An 18452-nucleotide genomic window follows, 5' to 3' on the forward strand; every position below is an offset into this window, starting at 1 on the left:
CAACAACAACTCTCTTGGGAATCAGAAGGGACCATCCTCTCACTGTAGCCCATCTACATAGGGCTTTATATGCCCCCTTTGCTTTATATTATCTTGGCAGCAACTATTGCACGCCACTCTGCTACTGCAATATCCTGTTTGACCCACTCTACTTATTTGAGGTTCAATTGTTTTGCAGAATTCGGCAAGAATAAAAGCAGGGGTTCAGGAATCAGCTCTTCATTCTCCTCTTAGGCCTTGCAATGTTGACATTCAGCAGTTCTGTGTATGACCAGATTTTTCAAGGAAATTAGATGATCCCTTATTTGTTGATCTAAAAATTGTGTGGAAACACTGGTAAGGTCCTTTATCTAATTCTGAAAAAAACACCAAATAAAATAAACCAGTGTGTTTTAAGGGCATAAGATCAACAGTGCAATCTTACGCACATTGGCTTGTAAGTATCACTTAATATAGAGGAACTTTCTTCCAAGTAAACACACACAGGATCACGCTGTAGAATAAAGGTTGTCTCCCCCCCCTCCCGCCTTTTCCTTTTAAGGAGCTTTTAAAATTAACATGGATCTGGGCAAGAGGGCTAGTGAAATTTCACATAGAGTGGTAGCATTAGTGGGATTATTCACAAGGCTGGATTTGCTATATTTATTCTAGATGCAGTCATAGCTACATCCCACAAACACTTACTCAGCCTAGCTTAGCTAGGTTAGAAAGTCAGTGTGGTGTGGTGGCCAGAGTGTTGCACGTAGACCAGGGAAACCAGGATTCCAATGTCTGCTCCCTTGACGCACAGTGGTTAGCCTTAGGGCAGCCACTTTCTTAGGCTTACCAACTGAACATGACTGGTGTGAGGATGTATGATGTACGCCACCGTGAGCTCCTTGGAGGAAGGGCAGGACAATAATAATTTTTAAGCCTGTTACATTTAACAATTTGCCTTGTACACACTCCTGCCCCCTCCAATATATTCAGAAGCTCTAAAAGGAGTTCTGCAATAGAAGTCGATGTGGAACAAAATATTGCAGTGATTCTCTTCATAGTTCCAGCCAGTGATAACCTACAGCAGAGGTTTCCAAACATTTCATGCCGGTGACACACTTTTATAGACGTATCATTTTGTGACACAGTAATTCAGTTTTACTAGCAAACTGGAGGTTAAACTAACCCTTTTCCAGCCCCGGGAGGAGCATGGAGACCGTTTGCGCAACATTGCAGAAGACACACTAATGTTTCGTGACTGACCTACAGGCTTTCCGTGGACATCTGGTTGGCCACTATGAGAGCAGGATGCTGAACTAGATGGGCCACTGGCCTGATCCAGCAGAATTATTCTTACATACCACTTCCAAGATACCCCATTCCATCCCTCCCATCCCCAGGAAGCCAGGACTCTGTGACCATTGTACAATCTCCCTCTTCATTGGACTCTCTTCTAAATCCCCTCCTCTTTGGATTTTTTTGGTAAAGTTTTTCTTTTTAATCGTGCACTTCTGCAAACCTTGGGCTTTTCCCAATCCAGTTGCTACCTCTACCCTGTGCATGGATGGTGCCATTGTGGCTACATAAGGATCAACAGAGAATGAGTTTGCTTAGTGTAGGGGATTCTTACTCTTCATTCACTGTACGAATAACAGGTTACAACCAGATGTTGTGTCTGTCTATATTAATGTTTGCTACTCATTAATTTCTGGGCTCAACTGATGACTCAGCCACACTTTCATGTTTGTTTTTTTAAAATACAGAAGACAAGATAGAATATAATTTGAAATGTCAGAAACCATTATGAGTATCAAATACATTTTCTTATTAAAATGTCTTTTAACATGCATAATAATAGAAAAACTGAGTTATGACAGAACAATGTTTCCCCTCCTGGATTAAATGAAAGAAAACAGATGGGTTTGCTGAGCTTCAGATAAAAAGAAATTTATGGGTATGTGATGAGCTTGAGGCAGACTGAACTTTGCAGACACTAATTCTCCAGCAGGCTCACCCAGAGCCTATCAGTTCAAGATGATTTTTTCCTTCCTAAGGCAAACATGGTATAAATAACATCCAGAGAAGGCAACCTTTTTTCCTGACATACTAGTTTTCTTTGACACCTCCCGCCTTGCATAGGGGGAACAGTCTAACACAAAAACCTCCACCCTAGTTCAGCACAGCCTGATGTGAGACAGTCCAACAAATGTTTTACCATTTGATGGTATAACCTGGCACTAAGACACCATGGCAGGAGTGGGTTTTTTTTTGGTCCTCCATATGTTGCTGAACTACAACTCCCATCATTCCTGGTTATTGGTCATGCTAGCAGGAACTGATGGGAGTTGCAGTTCAGCAACTTCTAGAGGGCCTTGCACTATAAGTTTATAAACAATTATTAGAACCCCAGTTTGTGTCAAGAGAACAGGAGGCTTCATAGAGGAAGCCAGGCATCTATCATGTGAAGCTGGTATGTCTACACCATCTTCTTCATACCCAAGTCAACTGGAGCCAGGCTGGGTTTCATCTAACCTTTACTGATACGGATTAGCCAGTGTGGTAGTGGTTAATGTGTAGTGATTAGGATTGCGAAGACCCAGGTTCAAATGAGCCCCGAAATTACTGGGTGACCTTGGATCAGTCTATGGGTAATCTAGGCATTCTTATTTGCACGGTTAGATGGGGCAGGGCTCAGTGGCCCTTTCCGTTTCATCACATCCCTGTCAATTTCCACACATTGGGGCAGAGGTTCTGAAGCAGGGAGCCTACTCTATTCCATGTGTTTGAGCAGGGTTCTAAATAACACGGGGAGCAAACACTGGTAGAACAGGCCTCCCTGTTTCAGGCTAGGGCTGTGAGATGCATTGATACAACTGGTCTAACACCAGTTTGTAGACCACATTGTAAGAACCATTTCAAAAATTATTGAGATGGCAATGTATTGTGAAGCACAGCCTTCAAAACTCCAGGGGGGCAGTATAACTGCAAGCCCTCTGGGGGCTGGCTGACTGCTCTATCTTTCCCATCTGATGGCAGAACAGTCCCACTCCCAGCCTCGGCACCTCCCTTTAACCGCGGTGTCTCTATCCGATGCAGGAATTGTGGCTGGGCTGCTTCCTCCTTCTCCCTCTCTCTGCCTAGAGAGGAGTGGAAGGAGTTCTCTCTCCAAACGTTAGGGCTCACCTGCCTCTAAGAGGAGGAATCTGCAGTGCTCATAACATATACCTATTAATCTCCATGACTGCTCCTTTGCCCGACTAGCAGGTGACTAGTACAGTCTTATTGCATGAGATGCCAGATCTGGCTCCAGTGTAGTCTGTGGATCAGTGTCCAAGAGACCACAAAGCAAACAATACTGGACATTAGTACTTGTGGTGGAGGTAGGGCTGCATGAGGGAAGACCAGCAAGTCAAATCATCATGATACTCAGAAAAGAGAACAGGCCTGCCTGGCAACATCTCATATGGAGTTAGGTACTATCATTGGGAGAGTTCCTTCTTAGTGATATTCAATAAGCTTATTGCAGGTTTTGGTGGTCATCCTACAGAAGGAATGACGAACCTGTGGCCTTTTAAATGTTTGTTGCTGGATTACAAATCCCATTATCCCTGACCATTGGCCATGCTGCTTTGGGCTAATGGGAATTGCCTCTTTGACCAGAGGTTGGTGATGATGCACAGGTGGAATCCCGCCAGACATTCTCAAGGTTCACACTCTGCTTCAGGCTCAAGTCCTAACACTGGGCCTTTTGAGGATCAGGTGGTTCTTCTATTCAAGAGCTGGGGAAAAACATTTCAGGCAGGCATTCCATATGCATAAGGTGGGCTAGCTTTGAACCCCATGTCAAACATATGCACTGGGCCACTAGAGCCTGAAGAAACACCAGTCCAGGATTCCTTATCTATCTTTCAGGTTCTCTGACTGAACTCTCTCACATCTGGCAACACTTGGCTCACAAGACAGCTCTCGGTTACCTTTTGAATGTGAAGGTATTTAACAGAGATGGTTGCAATTGTAAGATAAATGGGGAAAGGTGGGGCTGTAACACCTAATAAGATGACAGGTGGGAAACATATTTAGAAGCATCTGCTAATATTTTGAGGAAAGATTTGTGTTTGCCAGATTTTCAGGGTCTGATGCAGACATTTTGAGTTGCAGATGCAACAGGGGTTGCAGCAGATCTCTGAACCACATAAGAGTTATGCACTTATAATGAGCTCTGGAAATGAGAGCCTTTGAGTAAACCATTATGGGTCTTCCACTCCGAATTTTGGTTGAATTACTGATAATTTTCTCAATTGAAACGAATGGTTTGTTTTTTTAAGCCTGGTGGCCCTCCTAACTGCCTATACCTTATTTGATCACGAATGCAGTGCAGCAGGCAGAAACTCACCAATCCTTATGCCTGAAGTCCTTTGGGGCACACCTGAATAGCACTGACTTGTAGAACTCTCATCACACACATACACACATCCCAGGGATGCTGAAAGTGGCTTGAATAATAGTCTTCAACCGGTGGGTCCGAACCCACTAGTGAGTCATAACATAAGCACCACCACTATGAAAATATATGGTAAATGATTCAGAAAGGGATCTCCAAATGTATGTTTGGGTGCAAAGTGGGTCCTGGATCTGAAAAGATTGAAGACTACAGGTATAGTTCAACCTTTTTGAATCTGGTGCCCCCTAGATGTCACTGGACTCCAACTCTTGTTATCTCTGATCACTGGAATTAGAGCCCAAAACATCTGAAAGGCAGATTGAGGAAAGCTGATATAGTTGATGTGATTGTTGTGTTGAAAAAGTAGAGTGAGTGGGTCAATCTGATCATGCAAACTGGCCTTTATATCACTGATTTTAAGCCTTAAAAAGGGAACAATGAAAAATGGAATGTATGGTATATAAGGAATTCTACATGTTTAAGTTGGGAGAAAAAGGACAAAGGTTGATAGCTATTTTCATGTTTGAATAACTGCTTAAAGGATAACAGCTTGAGGAGGATAACAAGGAAGAGGAATAATGGGTTGAGGTTGAAATGCAGCAGAAGTAAGTTCAATATAATGGAAAACCTCCCAAATGCAAGGATAATTGAACAGCAGATTGGATTACTCAGGGAAAGTTGTGGGGTCTTTCCATTAGGGCAGTGATGGGCAACCTTTTGAGCTTGGCGTGTCAAAATTCACCAAAAAACTGAGCATAACTCGGGTGGTGTGTCACTTCGAGAAAAAAACAATGATTTCACGATATTTATAGTTTAAATAACAAAAATGTATAATTGTAATATATAACTGTATTTAATAAACCCAAAACTAATTATTTAACAAAACAAAATAAAAAACCCCTTATTTATCACAAAGTGCCCAGAGTTGTTGAACTTTTTGGGGGGAGCTGCTAACCAAAGTTTTGGAGGTTTTTTGGGGGGTGCAAAAGTTGCTTTGCTTTTTTGGGGGGGGGATAGAGAACAGAAATAAATGACGAATAATACCTTCGCTGGAACTAACACACAGCACCGACATAGTCTGCCAAAGCGCCAAAAAACCAGCACAGAATGGTTTAAAAAACGAATGCTGTTACACCCAATCATAGTCTGCCAAAGCGCCAGAAAAAAAGCACAGAAAGGGTTAAAAACCAATCTCTGGCTACCAGCAACAAGAACAACAAAAAAGGATCCGGGTTTTAACAGCAGAGACAAGCTGTAGTGGAGACAAGCTCTAGCAGAGACAAGCTGTAGGAGGAGTGGGAGAACAAATGGGGGGGGACAACAACAACAGTGCGAATGGGCTGGTGGGGCGCGTGCCAGCAGTGAGGGCTCTGCGTGTCACATCTGACACGCGTGTCATAGGTTCGCCATCACTGCATTAGGGACAGCTAGAAGATTTTAAGCAGGAAAGGAGGCTGAGTTAGCAGACTTTCCACTCCAGCTATATCCCTGTAATTATTTTCCCGTGGACCAAAATAAAGGAAGCTTATAAAGTTCTCCCTATATTACGTTCACCTCAGATTTGGGGGCTCCAAATTAACTTGTCTTTTTCGTGGTATGCCACTGATACCTTAGCAATCTGCTAGCCTTCCTTTCCCCCTTCAATACCGTGTTTCTCATATTATAAGACATGTCTTATATTAATTTTTTCCTCAAAAAAACACAACATGGCTTATTTTCAAGGGATGTCTTATTTTTTAATAAAGTGCATGCGGGCGCTGTTTGCCGGGCTTGTCAAGCCCAGCAAGGAGCGCCCGCCGATCTTTGGTGACAGGCGGGGGTGGGGGGAGAGCGGAGAACGATCTCCGCTTTCCCCCCCACCCCGCCCGTCACACAGCACAGGGCCGAAGATCGGCGGGCGCTGTTTCCCGGGCTTGTCAAGCCCAGCAAGGAGCGCCCGCCGATCTTTGGTGACAGGCGGGGGTGGGGGGAGAGCGGAGAACGATCTCCGCTTCCCCCCCACCCCGCCGGTCACACAGCACAGGGCCGAAGATCGGCGGGCGCTGTTTGCCGGGCTTGTCAAGCCCAGCAAACAGCGCCCGCGATCTTCGGTGACAGGCGGGGGTGGGGGGAGAGCGGAGAACGATCTCCGCTTCCCCCCCACCCCGCCTGTCACACAGCACAGGTCCGAAGTTCAGCGGGCGCTGTTTCCCGGGCTTGTCAAGCCCAGCAAGGAGCGCCCGCCGATCTTCGGCTCTGTCCCCCGATGCGCTACGGCTCGGGGAAGCAGGCAGGGAGACGGCAACAGCCCGCAGCTTCTCCGGCTGTTGCCGTCTCCCTGCCTGCTTGCCCGAGACGAAGCGCCTGCGGGAAGGAGCCGAATTGTGGCGCGGCGGGGCTTTTCGCGGTTTGCCTTCCTCGAACCAAGGGGAAGGCAAACGGCGAAAAGTCCCCGCTGCGCCGCAATTCAGGGCTCGCAGCTGCGGTGGTAGCGGAGCCGGCGAGGGCCCAATCTTGCGCTACCTCGCCGGCCTCCCGCCACTCGCGCTACCTCCCGCGGCCCAGCCGGGTCCCGGGGGTTAGCGCACGCGCTCTAAGGCTCTTGCCGGGTCCCAGGGCTTCGCACAGGGGACACCGAGGCTCCTGCTGGGTCCCGCGGCTTCGCCTCTCGCTCGGTCGGGGCTTTGCGATAGTGCTTATTTTCGGGGTATGTCTTATTTTTCACCAACCCTTTGAAATCCTGTCATGGCTTATTTTGGGGGGATGCCTTAAAATATGAGAAACACAGTAATTGTTTAACAATACAGCAAAAAAAAAAAACTTCTCAAAAGTACATACTGTACATGGCTGATGATCGGATACACACAAGAACTGTGCTTCAGAGCCAGACCATGTATATAAGAACCCTGCTCAGGAAAAGAAAAGGACCCTTAGCTCTGTTGTATGGAATGGACACATTCATTCCTCTCTAGAACAAGGCTTGAGTTGTGGGGAGCCCAGGGAGTTCTAATTTTTATTAATAAAGAAGAAAAATAAAAACCACACTCCATCCAATCGGTCTTTGTTTTCAATCCCTCTAACCACTTTCCTATGTTGCCTATCCTTCCGTTTTTTATTTGTAGACTTGCATTGAAGCCATTTGCCCTAGCCATAAGCCTCTTCCGTTTCTTTGAGTCTTTCCCTGCCCCTGGGCCCCCCAGCATCCAGGTTGCCAGTGTGCACTAGTGGTTATGTATGTTAATGAAACAGGGTGCAAAAAAATCATCTTGATGTGATGCTGCACACAACGGCATTGTGATATTTGTGGGTGCGGGCTGTGTTTCCTCAATGCCCATGAGTATTTGCACACCTTAATAATACGCAGCAGCAACAACAACAACAACAACAAGCATATGAACAGAAGGATCCTAAAAGCTGAGCCAAACTGTGCTTGGACCAGTTCTGAAACTAAATTTAGCAATTCTCCAAGTTGAAGAAGGGCAGAGCAGAGGCATGGGAGCAGAGCTAACCCACAGGACAGAATGAGGTAAAGTCTGCCCATCCTTAATATTCTGATATACTGTGTTACCTCGAGTTACAAACGCTTCAAGTTACAAACTCCACTAACCCAGAAATAGTACCTCAGGTTAAGAACTTTGCTTCAGGATGAGAACAGAAATCGTGCTCTGGCGGCAGCAGGAGGCCCCATTAGCTAAAGTGGTGCTTCAGGTTAAGAACAGTTTCAGGTTAAGAATGGACCTCCGGAACAAATTAAGTTCTTAACTAGAGGTACCACTGTACTTCCATTTGACAAATAAGTATGCTACTCAATTTGATTTCTACTGACTTTTCTTTTATCCTTGTACACACCTTAAAATCAATCTCCACTTTGCCAATAAAAAAAACTGTCATGCTTCTCTTTAATTGAGTTCTCAATCTAACAAGGAATGTTTGTGCTTCACTTAAAGACAGGGACAGATCCAGGTAATGGCTGGATTTTATATTTTAAAAGTGGGAAGTGGAATGGCTGAGCCACTGTGTGTGTTTTGACTCAGCAGGTGCAACCTGCCACCTGTACAGATTCTAGTTGAGCCTGGTTTGATTAAAGTTGCAATCCTGCATGCAAGTCTGTTATTTCCTCCTATATTTCAATATTACAACTGTGACATTTGGGCTACAACCATTTACCCTTTTTCTCCCCCAACCCCCACCACAAACCCATTTTGCTTAGCATCCAGACTGATGGAATATTCTGGGGAACCGAAAAACTTTCTCACAACCCTAAAACAATACTTATTGGAATGCCCCAATCTGAGGATATAAATGTTGATCTTCAAGTAATACAAACTCTACTGATAACAGCAAAATGTTGTATGCCCAATTTTGGAAGTGCAAAAATCCCCCAACAGTTATGGAATGGCTGCAAAAAACAATAGCTTGCAGATAAAGCAAACAAAGGACTAAATTGGTTTTTAAAAATGTATCTAAAGATGGCCCATGTTTACACAATTATAGAATGAAAAAGTAGCAGAGGATATAGCTCCTTATAATTTATTTACAATAAACTAATTTTCTATCACAGTGTATTATTTCTATCTGTTCTTTCCCTCTGCTCCCAATACAAACTTACGAATCACATTTTCTCTTTGTTTTATTATTGTGTACCAAATACTAAAATGAATAAAAATATATATATTTTTTAAATGCTCAAAATTTTGCTTGGCGCAAATAAAATTCTTCGCTGAACTGTAGATGATCTGCCCACCCCCTTTATGAACCCAACACAGCTTCCCTTGATTATCTTCTGTCTGCCTCTCTGTGATGCAGATTTTTTAAAGGGCTGCTCACAAATGACAAACAGTAGGAGCAAAGCTGCAAATTCTGCACAGTTTCCTCCACCCCGCACCCCCCATGCTCAGATTAAAAGCGCACCTCTAGACCAGTTGCTGCTATCCATGACTTCACGGTTAAAATGAAAAGCAGAAGGTAAACCATGTAATGCATCATTTGACCTCATGGTGGAGATAGAAACCTATAAGAACCCAATGTACAAACTAGTCTTCCAAGACTTCTGACAGACAAGCAGGGTTAATTAGGGGTTCTTTCACTGCCCCCTCCCAATCAATGCCAGCCAAACCTTTTAGACAATCTGTGTTGATTTCAAATTACATCATACCACAACAAGGCAGAGATGTGCATGTTAGAGTGGTCATGTACCCAATTTTACTATTCTGTTTGAAGGCATCCTCTATGTGAAATGCTGCTCTGGTTTAAATATAAATAACCATAAGAAAGGAGAGTGGAAGCCTTGAACTTGCCTGAGAACATTTAGCTGCTGGACAGCAGCTGGTCACAGTGTTCCGCAGTCTGGTGAGGTGTGCTCTATTTCTATTTGTAATTACATTTTGTGTCTGTACATATAAATCAGCATGTGCATATTTTATACAGATCTGTGCCCTTTTCCTCCCTCCCTCCCTCTCTTTCTCTCTCTTGGCAATATGTAAGTGGCCTCTGTAGTATTGAATAGTGCAGCTAGATGGAAAATGGATGCTTGCAGCTCTCACCCCAAAAGCCAACCAAGGTTAATTTCATTTCACCACTCACATCTTCCTGGCTGTGATATGAGATGGGCAGCAGGCAGTAAAGGTTACCTAAAAGAAGGATTCCACCTCCCCCCTTTCGTTTCTTAAAATCCTTCCTCAAAACCTTACGCTTTGCATGAAACCTTTAGCACAACCCCCATGCTGTCCTACTGTAAGGAAGCCACATGCTACTGAAGTAATCGTACATTCTTTTCTTGTTTATCCACGGATGCCTCCAGACTGTATTTTGCAGGAGGGATTCCAGTGCATCCTGTAAATTTAGGTTTGCACTATTCAAGTGGATTACATTGCTCTGTTGCCCTAGTGCAACAAATCTCTCTCTATATATAGATATAGATACAGGTATATATAACACAACAACTGGCTTTTGCAGTTAGGAAACGGATGAGGAAATGCACTGAAAAGTGTGGGACGGTAGAATGATTAATATGTATAAACACCCCTCAATGATATCAGAATGTGCGCTGGTTGTCATATAACTATCCTGCAAGTAAATCAGAACAAATGCTCCATAAAGAACAGCAGGTGGTGGGGAAAGATATATAACTTCCATGAAAGCTTTGTGAAAGCAATCCACGGAGAATGCTCAATGTCTGGAGGAGTCCCCTGCCTCCCCTTTCCATATTGCTTCCCTGTGTCCAATTTTGGATGAGAAAATCCTTGGGGCAATACTCCGCTTCTGCACTGTGATGTGCCATGAACATTGTTAGCATATATGTGGAAGGCCTTCCAGTTGTTAGCAGAGGTCCTCATTCTGCCCCTTGTCCTAATCTGTTTCCATGACTGCTAACCTCTGCCCCTCCCTGGGCACATGTACTATGAAATTCTCACATTTACCATCATTCTCTCCTGTCATCACCACACTGAAGGACCCTGATGCACAGTCTGCATTGTGCAAGGAAAGGCAGATTTTGCAACTAGAATTTCCCCAAATTGCATCTCTTATTATTCTTGCACAGTCAAGGAACTGTGCTTTCAAAAGCACTAATTATAATCACTTACAGGCACTCTGGTTCTGAGAAATAGGATGCAGTACTATCTCCATAAACTGTAATCTGGAATAGGACCCATTGGTAGACCTACCAAGTGCCAGAGAGGCCTAGGAGGAAATTTCTAAGAGGTAAACATTCTGCTTTGCCTTTTCTTTCAGCCAAGTTTTCTGATATTCATCGGCACAGAAAGGTGAGTACATCTGATGTTATAAGTCTAGTGCTTAACAGTGATTGGTATCTGTGATGCTGCCGATTAACACTTGTCTCGCCTCCTTCTAATCATGTTTCCTGGATTGACAAATTTTTTCCTCAGCAGAGGGTTATCTGGAGCACAAAGCAGTGAGTCACAACCACACCATACATTGAAAGCACTCTTCTACCACTTCAAACTGCCATGGCTTCCCCCAGAGAATCCCAGGAACTGTAGTTTGTTAAGAGTGCTGAGTGTTAAGAGACCCCTCACAGAGCTACAATTGCCAGTGCCCTTAACAAACTACAGTTCCCAGAATTCTTTGGCGGGAGAACCATAACTTTTACAGCAGTAGAAGAATGCTTTAAATGTATGGTGTGGATGTGACCATGGACAAGGAAGCAACAGCAGTACATGTGTGGTAGGGCTAAGCTACACTTCTGACACGGGCGTCGCTGTTGTTTATGCAAAGAGGGCTGAGCCAGGGTGACGGCAAGAGCAAGGCCATGAGAGCGCATCTGCTGGACTGCTGCTGCCGTTCCAGTATTCTTGTTGGTGTATTAGCATGGCCTCAACTTGCTAATATTTGCTTTGCCCAGGCAAGCAGCAGGGATTCTGGTATTGGGAGGTGAGCTCTGGCCCACCACATGCACTGCTACAGCAAAAAATCCACCCACAGCAAAACAGAAGCCCCACATCTTCCTGAAATAACGCTCCCCAAACCATTCCAGTGACAACTTATTATGAACACTCAAAAGTGGTTAAGTCTTCCACAGGACGTGTCGCTGCTGCTTTGCTACGACAGCTTCATCACAATGCCTCTGGATTTTTTACGACAGCTTCATCAATGCCTCTGGATTTTATGAACACTCCAGGAACCAAGCAAGACACCCGGTCTAAACTTGCCTCTCCCTTGACATGCCTCAGAAAGCATTTCCCCACAGCATCACCAAGATGTCTGGGATGCTTGGGCAAGGGGAAGGAGCATGTGCTCACAGGCCTGGAAAGCCGACAAGCTGAGTTCTGAAAACCTTCTCGGTGAATCATTGGTACCTGAGCACTGGCCAAGTCAAAGTGAAGCCTCTCAAATGCATGGAGAGACACTATAACCTGCAGTGGTATGGTTAGGTCATTTTAGACTCTAGACTTAATTGTCTGACAAACAGCTTCTCTTTAGAATATAATGTGTATTTACTTCTCTAACTTCAAAATGTGAGGTAAGTCATCCTTTGCATTGTAGGTTGGAGTGTCCCTTCTGTACATTCTCCCTAGACTTCTGTACCAAAGTTTTGCCCTGATGGCACCACTGATATTTCTGCCTCTATAGGTACCAGTGCTTCCTAGCAAAAATTTCTGCACAAGTGATTGGTAAAGCCACCTTTCTAGTCATCGCTGAAAAAATATGGGTCACCTATGGGACTAGTGGACACATAAGGAGGAGCAGGGATGCCACAGATTTCCAACTCACTTCCTCCTCCTCTCTCTCTCTCTCTCTCTCTCTCTCTCTCTCTCTCTCTCTCTCTCTCTCTCTCTCTCTCTCTCATCTAGCAGGATTTCAAAGTCAGCCGGCCCAAGAGTGCCTGGAAATCCCTTGGGTGTTGTGACAAGAGCTGGTAATATATTTGGCATTCAAACTATGAATCATGCTTCCATGACTTTCTTGCCACAGAAGGATGTGCAAGAGATACCCTGCTTCTCACTTGTCTACATATTTTCTATATGGTTGATCCGATTATCTTTCCTGTTTCTTGCAAGTTTGGCTCTGTTAAACTTGCTGCAATCTAAGCCAATAATATGCTGTTCTTATGCAACTCTTCTTCACAATTAAATCAACATGATTCTATTTATATTTGAAATAAATTTGATTTTACTTGACAATCTTGCCATTCTTTTAATTTAAAAACTCTCTAGCTCTCACGGTCTCATATGAAAACTAGAAAATGTGTAGCATTTGCTGAAGTTGCAAGAAACCAAAGAAAGTCTCAAGTAGGTAGGACATATATTCTGGTAGGATACTGTATATATTCCCTGCACTAACATGCTGTCCTTTCCCACAATCCACTGTCCTCACCCCTCCCTGATCCTAGGAAAATTGGTTATCCTTGACACCATAAAGATGCTAATCCCAGAAAGGGAACTGTCCCAGGGCCAATTCACATATTCTCCAGGTGAAAGAGCATTCTTATGATTATGGGTGCTATTTATGTTTTTTTCCTTCTTGCTTTATGAATGGGATCGCTGTTTTAAATGAAATTTGTACTCCTCTCCAAGACTGATTTGATATGGGATGGGATATAAAATACTTTAAACAAGTATTAAATAAAAAATATTTTGCAAACCATGCCTCATCATAGAACTCAGACTGAATCCACTGGGTAACTTACCGTATTTTTCTGTGTATTAGATGAGGTTTTTTGACTCAAAAATCATGTCAAAAAACTGGGGTTGTCATATACACGGATAGTGGCGTGGGGGGGGGAGCTGTGCGCTGCTAGCCAGCTGGATGGCGGGTGCGCAACTCCCCCCCCCATGCAGCTGTGGGAGGCGTACGCTCTAGGGAGCAGTGGCTGCCCACCTTGCCAAACCCCAGCAATGGCCCTGCTGGGGTGATGGTGCACGTGCAATTCCCTCTAAAAAAAAGCAGAACAATTTTGGGCCATCTCCCCTCATTTTCTTTAAATTTAGTCCCCCTCAAATAGTCTTATACATGGGGGCGTCTTGTACACTGGAATAATACGGTTAACTGTGAATGACATTCTTGTTATACTCTAAATTACAAGTTACAGGTAGGTAGCCGTGTTGGTCTGAGTCGAAGCAAAATAAAAAAATTCCTTCAGTAGCACCTTAAAGACCAACTAAGTTTTTATTTTGGTATGAGCTTTCGTGTGCATGCACACTTGTATCTGAAGAAGTGTGCATGCACACGAAAGCTCATACCAAAATATAAACTTAGTTGGTCTTTAAGGTGCTACTGAAGGAATTTTTTTATTCTAAATTACAAGTATTCATGATACTGTCAGTTCCATAATCACATGACCCTGTTTATGCGAACATTTTTCTTCACTGGATGAGAAAGGAGCAAGTCAGACTCATGCAACTTTGCCCCATCCTCTCTCCTCTCCCCTCCCCTCCCCTCCCCGCACAGAACGCAGTTCTTATGACCCACCATAGTGGTAAAGAGTGGGTTTTCATGGGGAAACAGCTGGGGTGCTTACTCAGACATGGAGCTTTAAAGAGTGGAGCTATGCCTAGAAATAAGGCACAAAAGGAAGTCTGGATGAGCCCCTACTTTCTATGCTGAGCTTACCTATACCTGACAGAAATTGATTGCCATTTCCATATAACTTCCTACATTTATATCCTTATTACAAACAGTGAAGAGCTCAAGGTGCCATTCACCTCCATATTATCCTCACAACAACCCTTTGTGGCAAGTTAGGCTACGGGGTGAATGGGAATTTGACCTGTATTCTCCTCAGTCCTAGTCCAGCACTACACTGCACTGATACCTGTTCTGAAGACTTCATCCAGAGTGATTCAAGGGCCTTGTGCCACTGGCTCCTTAGCTCTACCTATGCAGGTTGGAGTGGATGAGAATTATATTTCAAAACTTGTGGAAATTTATGAAATGCAACACTGCTTCTCCCTTGCTTTTAACACAAATTCTGTGCTACATGCCATTGTGCAGTTCAATAAGAAGTCACACATACAGAATTGCCTGTCTTTATCACACAACATTGGGAGTGGGTGATGCTTGAAAGGTCATTTCTTGCAAGCACACCTCCACATCTGAGCAGATAGTTGATGCAAGATAATGGAGTGATCCCTCCCTTAGCTTGCATAGGAGGAAAGAAGATAGTGGATCTCTATAAATGGTGGTGGTGATGGAGAATCTCACCCCAAGGGTTCTGTTATCCTTGGCAGATAAGATTTCCCCAACCCAGTTTCTAGGTAGCCTTTTCTTTTAGCCCTGCAAGTTAATGGAAGGATCGGGCTCAATTAATTTGCATAGGGGAAAGAAGTATCTGTAGCCCCAGAAATAACTGCAGAGTGTATGTAGTCACCATCACAATTGGTTTTTGTCCCCCCGCCACCCCCGAGAAAAACTGAAGGTTTGGGAGAAAGGGATTTTGAAGGTGTGCACTGAAAAGCAGTGAGCCCCCACATCCTAGTTATGATCAACATTTGAGTTGTAGAGTAAAATAGAGGATAAAACTTCATGCCCACAGATTCACTCCTACCTGCCTAAGATTAAAGATGGGTTGTCATAAAGGCAGTCTGAAACATTACAGAATAAAGGGGTAGAAGTGGCGATATCACAACAGATTGGAAATGCATTATGTGCCTCACAAGCCAGAAAAAAGCTGAGGCGTGGGGAAAACCCTAATTGTGGATTGAACTTAAGTGTGTTAGAAGAGGGGAAGAGACATTGATAAAACAGGGGTGGCTAACCTCCACCTGCCCTTTTCCTGGACTACAACTCCTATAATGATGGGAATCATAGTTCAACAACATCTAGAGATCCTTGAACTAGAAAATGCATACTGTAATTAGAATTTGTGTCACAGCCAGGCACTCCAGTTTGATCATACACAGTCATTCCTATTCTGAAAAGGACAAGTTGCAAAGGGTAAGGGCAGATCTTACAAATACAAGTACCGTATTTTACCAGCTAAATCACTTGTACTAAACATTTTACCAGCATGTCCCCACCCTGCCCAGTACTAATTTGCCACAGCATAACTAGAGGGAGGGATTTACCAAACTACTTACCTTGAAGGAACTGTTGCTTTCCCTAGAGGGCAATAACCAAGTGTGATACTGGGGGAAAGGGGACGCCAAACTTTCAATAACATTTAAATGTCTTAAAGGGCAAAACCAAGGGCAACTGGAACTAACATCTCAAGACATATGGGAGCCCAAGGCTGCAATCCTGTGCACTTACCTGTGAGTAAACCACACTCAACTCAGTCTTTTTTTCTAAGTAGACATACATAGGATTGCACTGTCAACTATCACTGAAGCAGTGCTAAAACTTTTGTAAATGTTTTTCACCCTGAAAACTGCTCACATTTTGCTGGAAATGTAACCTACAAAGCGTTTCACTTTCCATTTTTAAGTACGATCTTTGTTTAAAGCAGCTGGAGCTGAACATTTGCTACAGATTGTGACTTAAAAGTACAACAGGAAAGCCTCAAGAACAGACTAAAGGAGTGCCTGAATCTAATTAAGTGTGATGACAGAGGACAGCCCCCTCACTTCCCACTCAGACCCTCTATGTAGAAGTGTTTATACATGTTTAAGACAAGCCAATGCTTAAAAGCTATGCTAAAGCAGAAGTTGAACACGACAACAGATTTACTTACATGAGGGTTAAAGCATGAAGTTGTCCTTCGTTTAAGGAGCAGCTGGAAAGTGTTCTGCTGTTTAGCTTATGCAAAACACACAAAGCTGCTATTTGTGTTTGCTCGGAGTTATGGGAGGTGGGCCGTGCATCCCAGCACATACACGCAGAGAACAAAGCCTACATGCATACAATATCTCTTACTCCCACCCACTGGTACTTCTCAGAATGAGGGACAGATTTGCATAAGACATCATCTGCAGCTAGTGATAACAGCTGAGGAGCGGAGTGGGACATAGGGGCTTTAATATGTGATAGATGATCGAAGAGTGAGACCACACAGCCAGAAAATAAGGAGGGGGGAAGGGCAGTGCCAGAGAATTCCTAAAACAGAGGGAGAGAAATGCATGTAGAAAAGAGAAAATTTGGAAAACACCCGTGACCTACCAGACCAATGGGAAGCTGCTCACTGGGAAGAGGACTACCCCACACTATCCATGGAGGAGGGGGCAAGGGGGCATTTGCTCCCCCCTCACCAGCTGTGCAGGAAAATGTTCAGGCATTAGCTTCATTTGTTCTATAAGAAATTAGTCTGCACCCAACTTTCACTGGTTTTCGCCAATGAATGGAGGCATAACAATGGTTGACATAAAGGAAAGCAGATCTTACAAACTCCACAAACATGACAAGTCCAGAGCGACACACCCACAGTCTACTAAAGGAACTTTCTGGCTCCTTTATTTTGGTCTTTCCTGGCGGAGAACAGATTATACTCATATTGTAGTGGCTATGAGAAAAAAAGTTACACCAGCCCTGCAAAGGAAACCCAGTTCTCAGAGCTACTGTCTCAGTAGACAGGGTGGCATATTTGTTCCCAGTGGGTCCATGCTTCCTTGCCTTGCCAGCTAGCCCACCACCCGAGCTCTTTCAAAGCTCTACAGAACACCTGCTCCATGCCTGTGCTGCCTGAAGCAAATTTAAACTTCAAATTACTAGTAAAAAAAGAACTTCTAGCCACTACAGAATAATGGTACCAGCAGCACTCTCCTGGCCACCCTTCCTCAGAGCGCAGTAGAGAGGGTGTGTATGTTAACTACCGTATATGTATTTGTGTATTTATTTATTTATTTGGAGTATTTACTTGCCCTGCCCAGGTCAAATAATAAATAAATCTCAAGGAGTCCCATTTATGTACTTACTTATAAAAAATTATTTATATACCGCTGTATCATAAAAATATATCACAGCGGTTTGCAACAATATAAAAACATAAAGCAAACAATAAATTTGTAAAAAGTTAAAAGCAAAAAGAAATTAAAAACAAACATCAATAGACCATTGTGGAGGATGTACTCTTAATACTCTTAATTGCCTGCAAAGGCCTGGAGGAATACAGAAGTTTCCAGCCAGTGTTCAGAAGTTGGCACAGAAGGTGCTCACTGAATCTCTAGAGGCAGGGTGTTGCACAGGAATGGGCCAATTATGTACTAAAGTTCACACTTCGGTATTCCACTTTACTACATTAAAGGAGCTGTTGTTTTCTGTACTTTCCTCTTTTTTTACATGGAGGAGTATTCAAGAATATGATCTCTCCCCCTGGAAGTGGTACACTTCAAAATTCTATCTGTTGCTTTTGAAAAGAAGCATCAAGAGAACCTGAACAGCCTTTACCAAAGGTGTCTAAAGAAGCACAAACTCAGGGCAAAAAGGAGAAAAGAGCTAAGAGGAAGACGTGTTTGGCAAACCCTCACTGTGATCAACTCCCATCCAGAAACCTGTATGTCCCCACTGTGGAAGGATGTGTGGATCCAGAATTGGCCTCCACAGTCACTTACAGATTCACTGTTAAGACCGTGTTCATGGAAGACAATCTTACTTGGCTACGAGTGATTGCCAAAGAAGAAAGAAGACCCTCTTAAGCTTCACCATGCAGAGAATAAACAATCAC

The 18452-nt window shown here is 43.8% G+C and overlaps 1 protein-coding gene across 6 annotated transcripts in view; it reads right to left on the reverse strand.

Moving 5' to 3' along the window:
* The window catches only part of SH3PXD2A (SH3 and PX domains 2A), a 275011-nt gene that overhangs the window by 118816 nt on the left and 137743 nt on the right, over window positions 1-18452 (reverse strand). The window contains exon 1 of one of the 6 annotated variants that reach the window (XM_035133342.2): window positions 16527-18451. The exons of the other annotated variants lie outside the window; for them this stretch is intronic. Within the exon in view, the coding sequence (XP_034989233.1) occupies window positions 16527-16666 (140 nt within the window). The 5' untranslated portion in view covers window positions 16667-18451. Of the gene's footprint in view, window positions 1-16526; window position 18452 lie in introns of those variants that run through there. 6 annotated transcript variants of the gene reach the window in all.

Source organism: Zootoca vivipara, chromosome 5 (genome assembly GCF_963506605.1).
Source record: "Zootoca vivipara chromosome 5, rZooViv1.1, whole genome shotgun sequence".
NCBI lineage: Eukaryota > Metazoa > Chordata > Lepidosauria > Squamata > Lacertidae > Zootoca > Zootoca vivipara.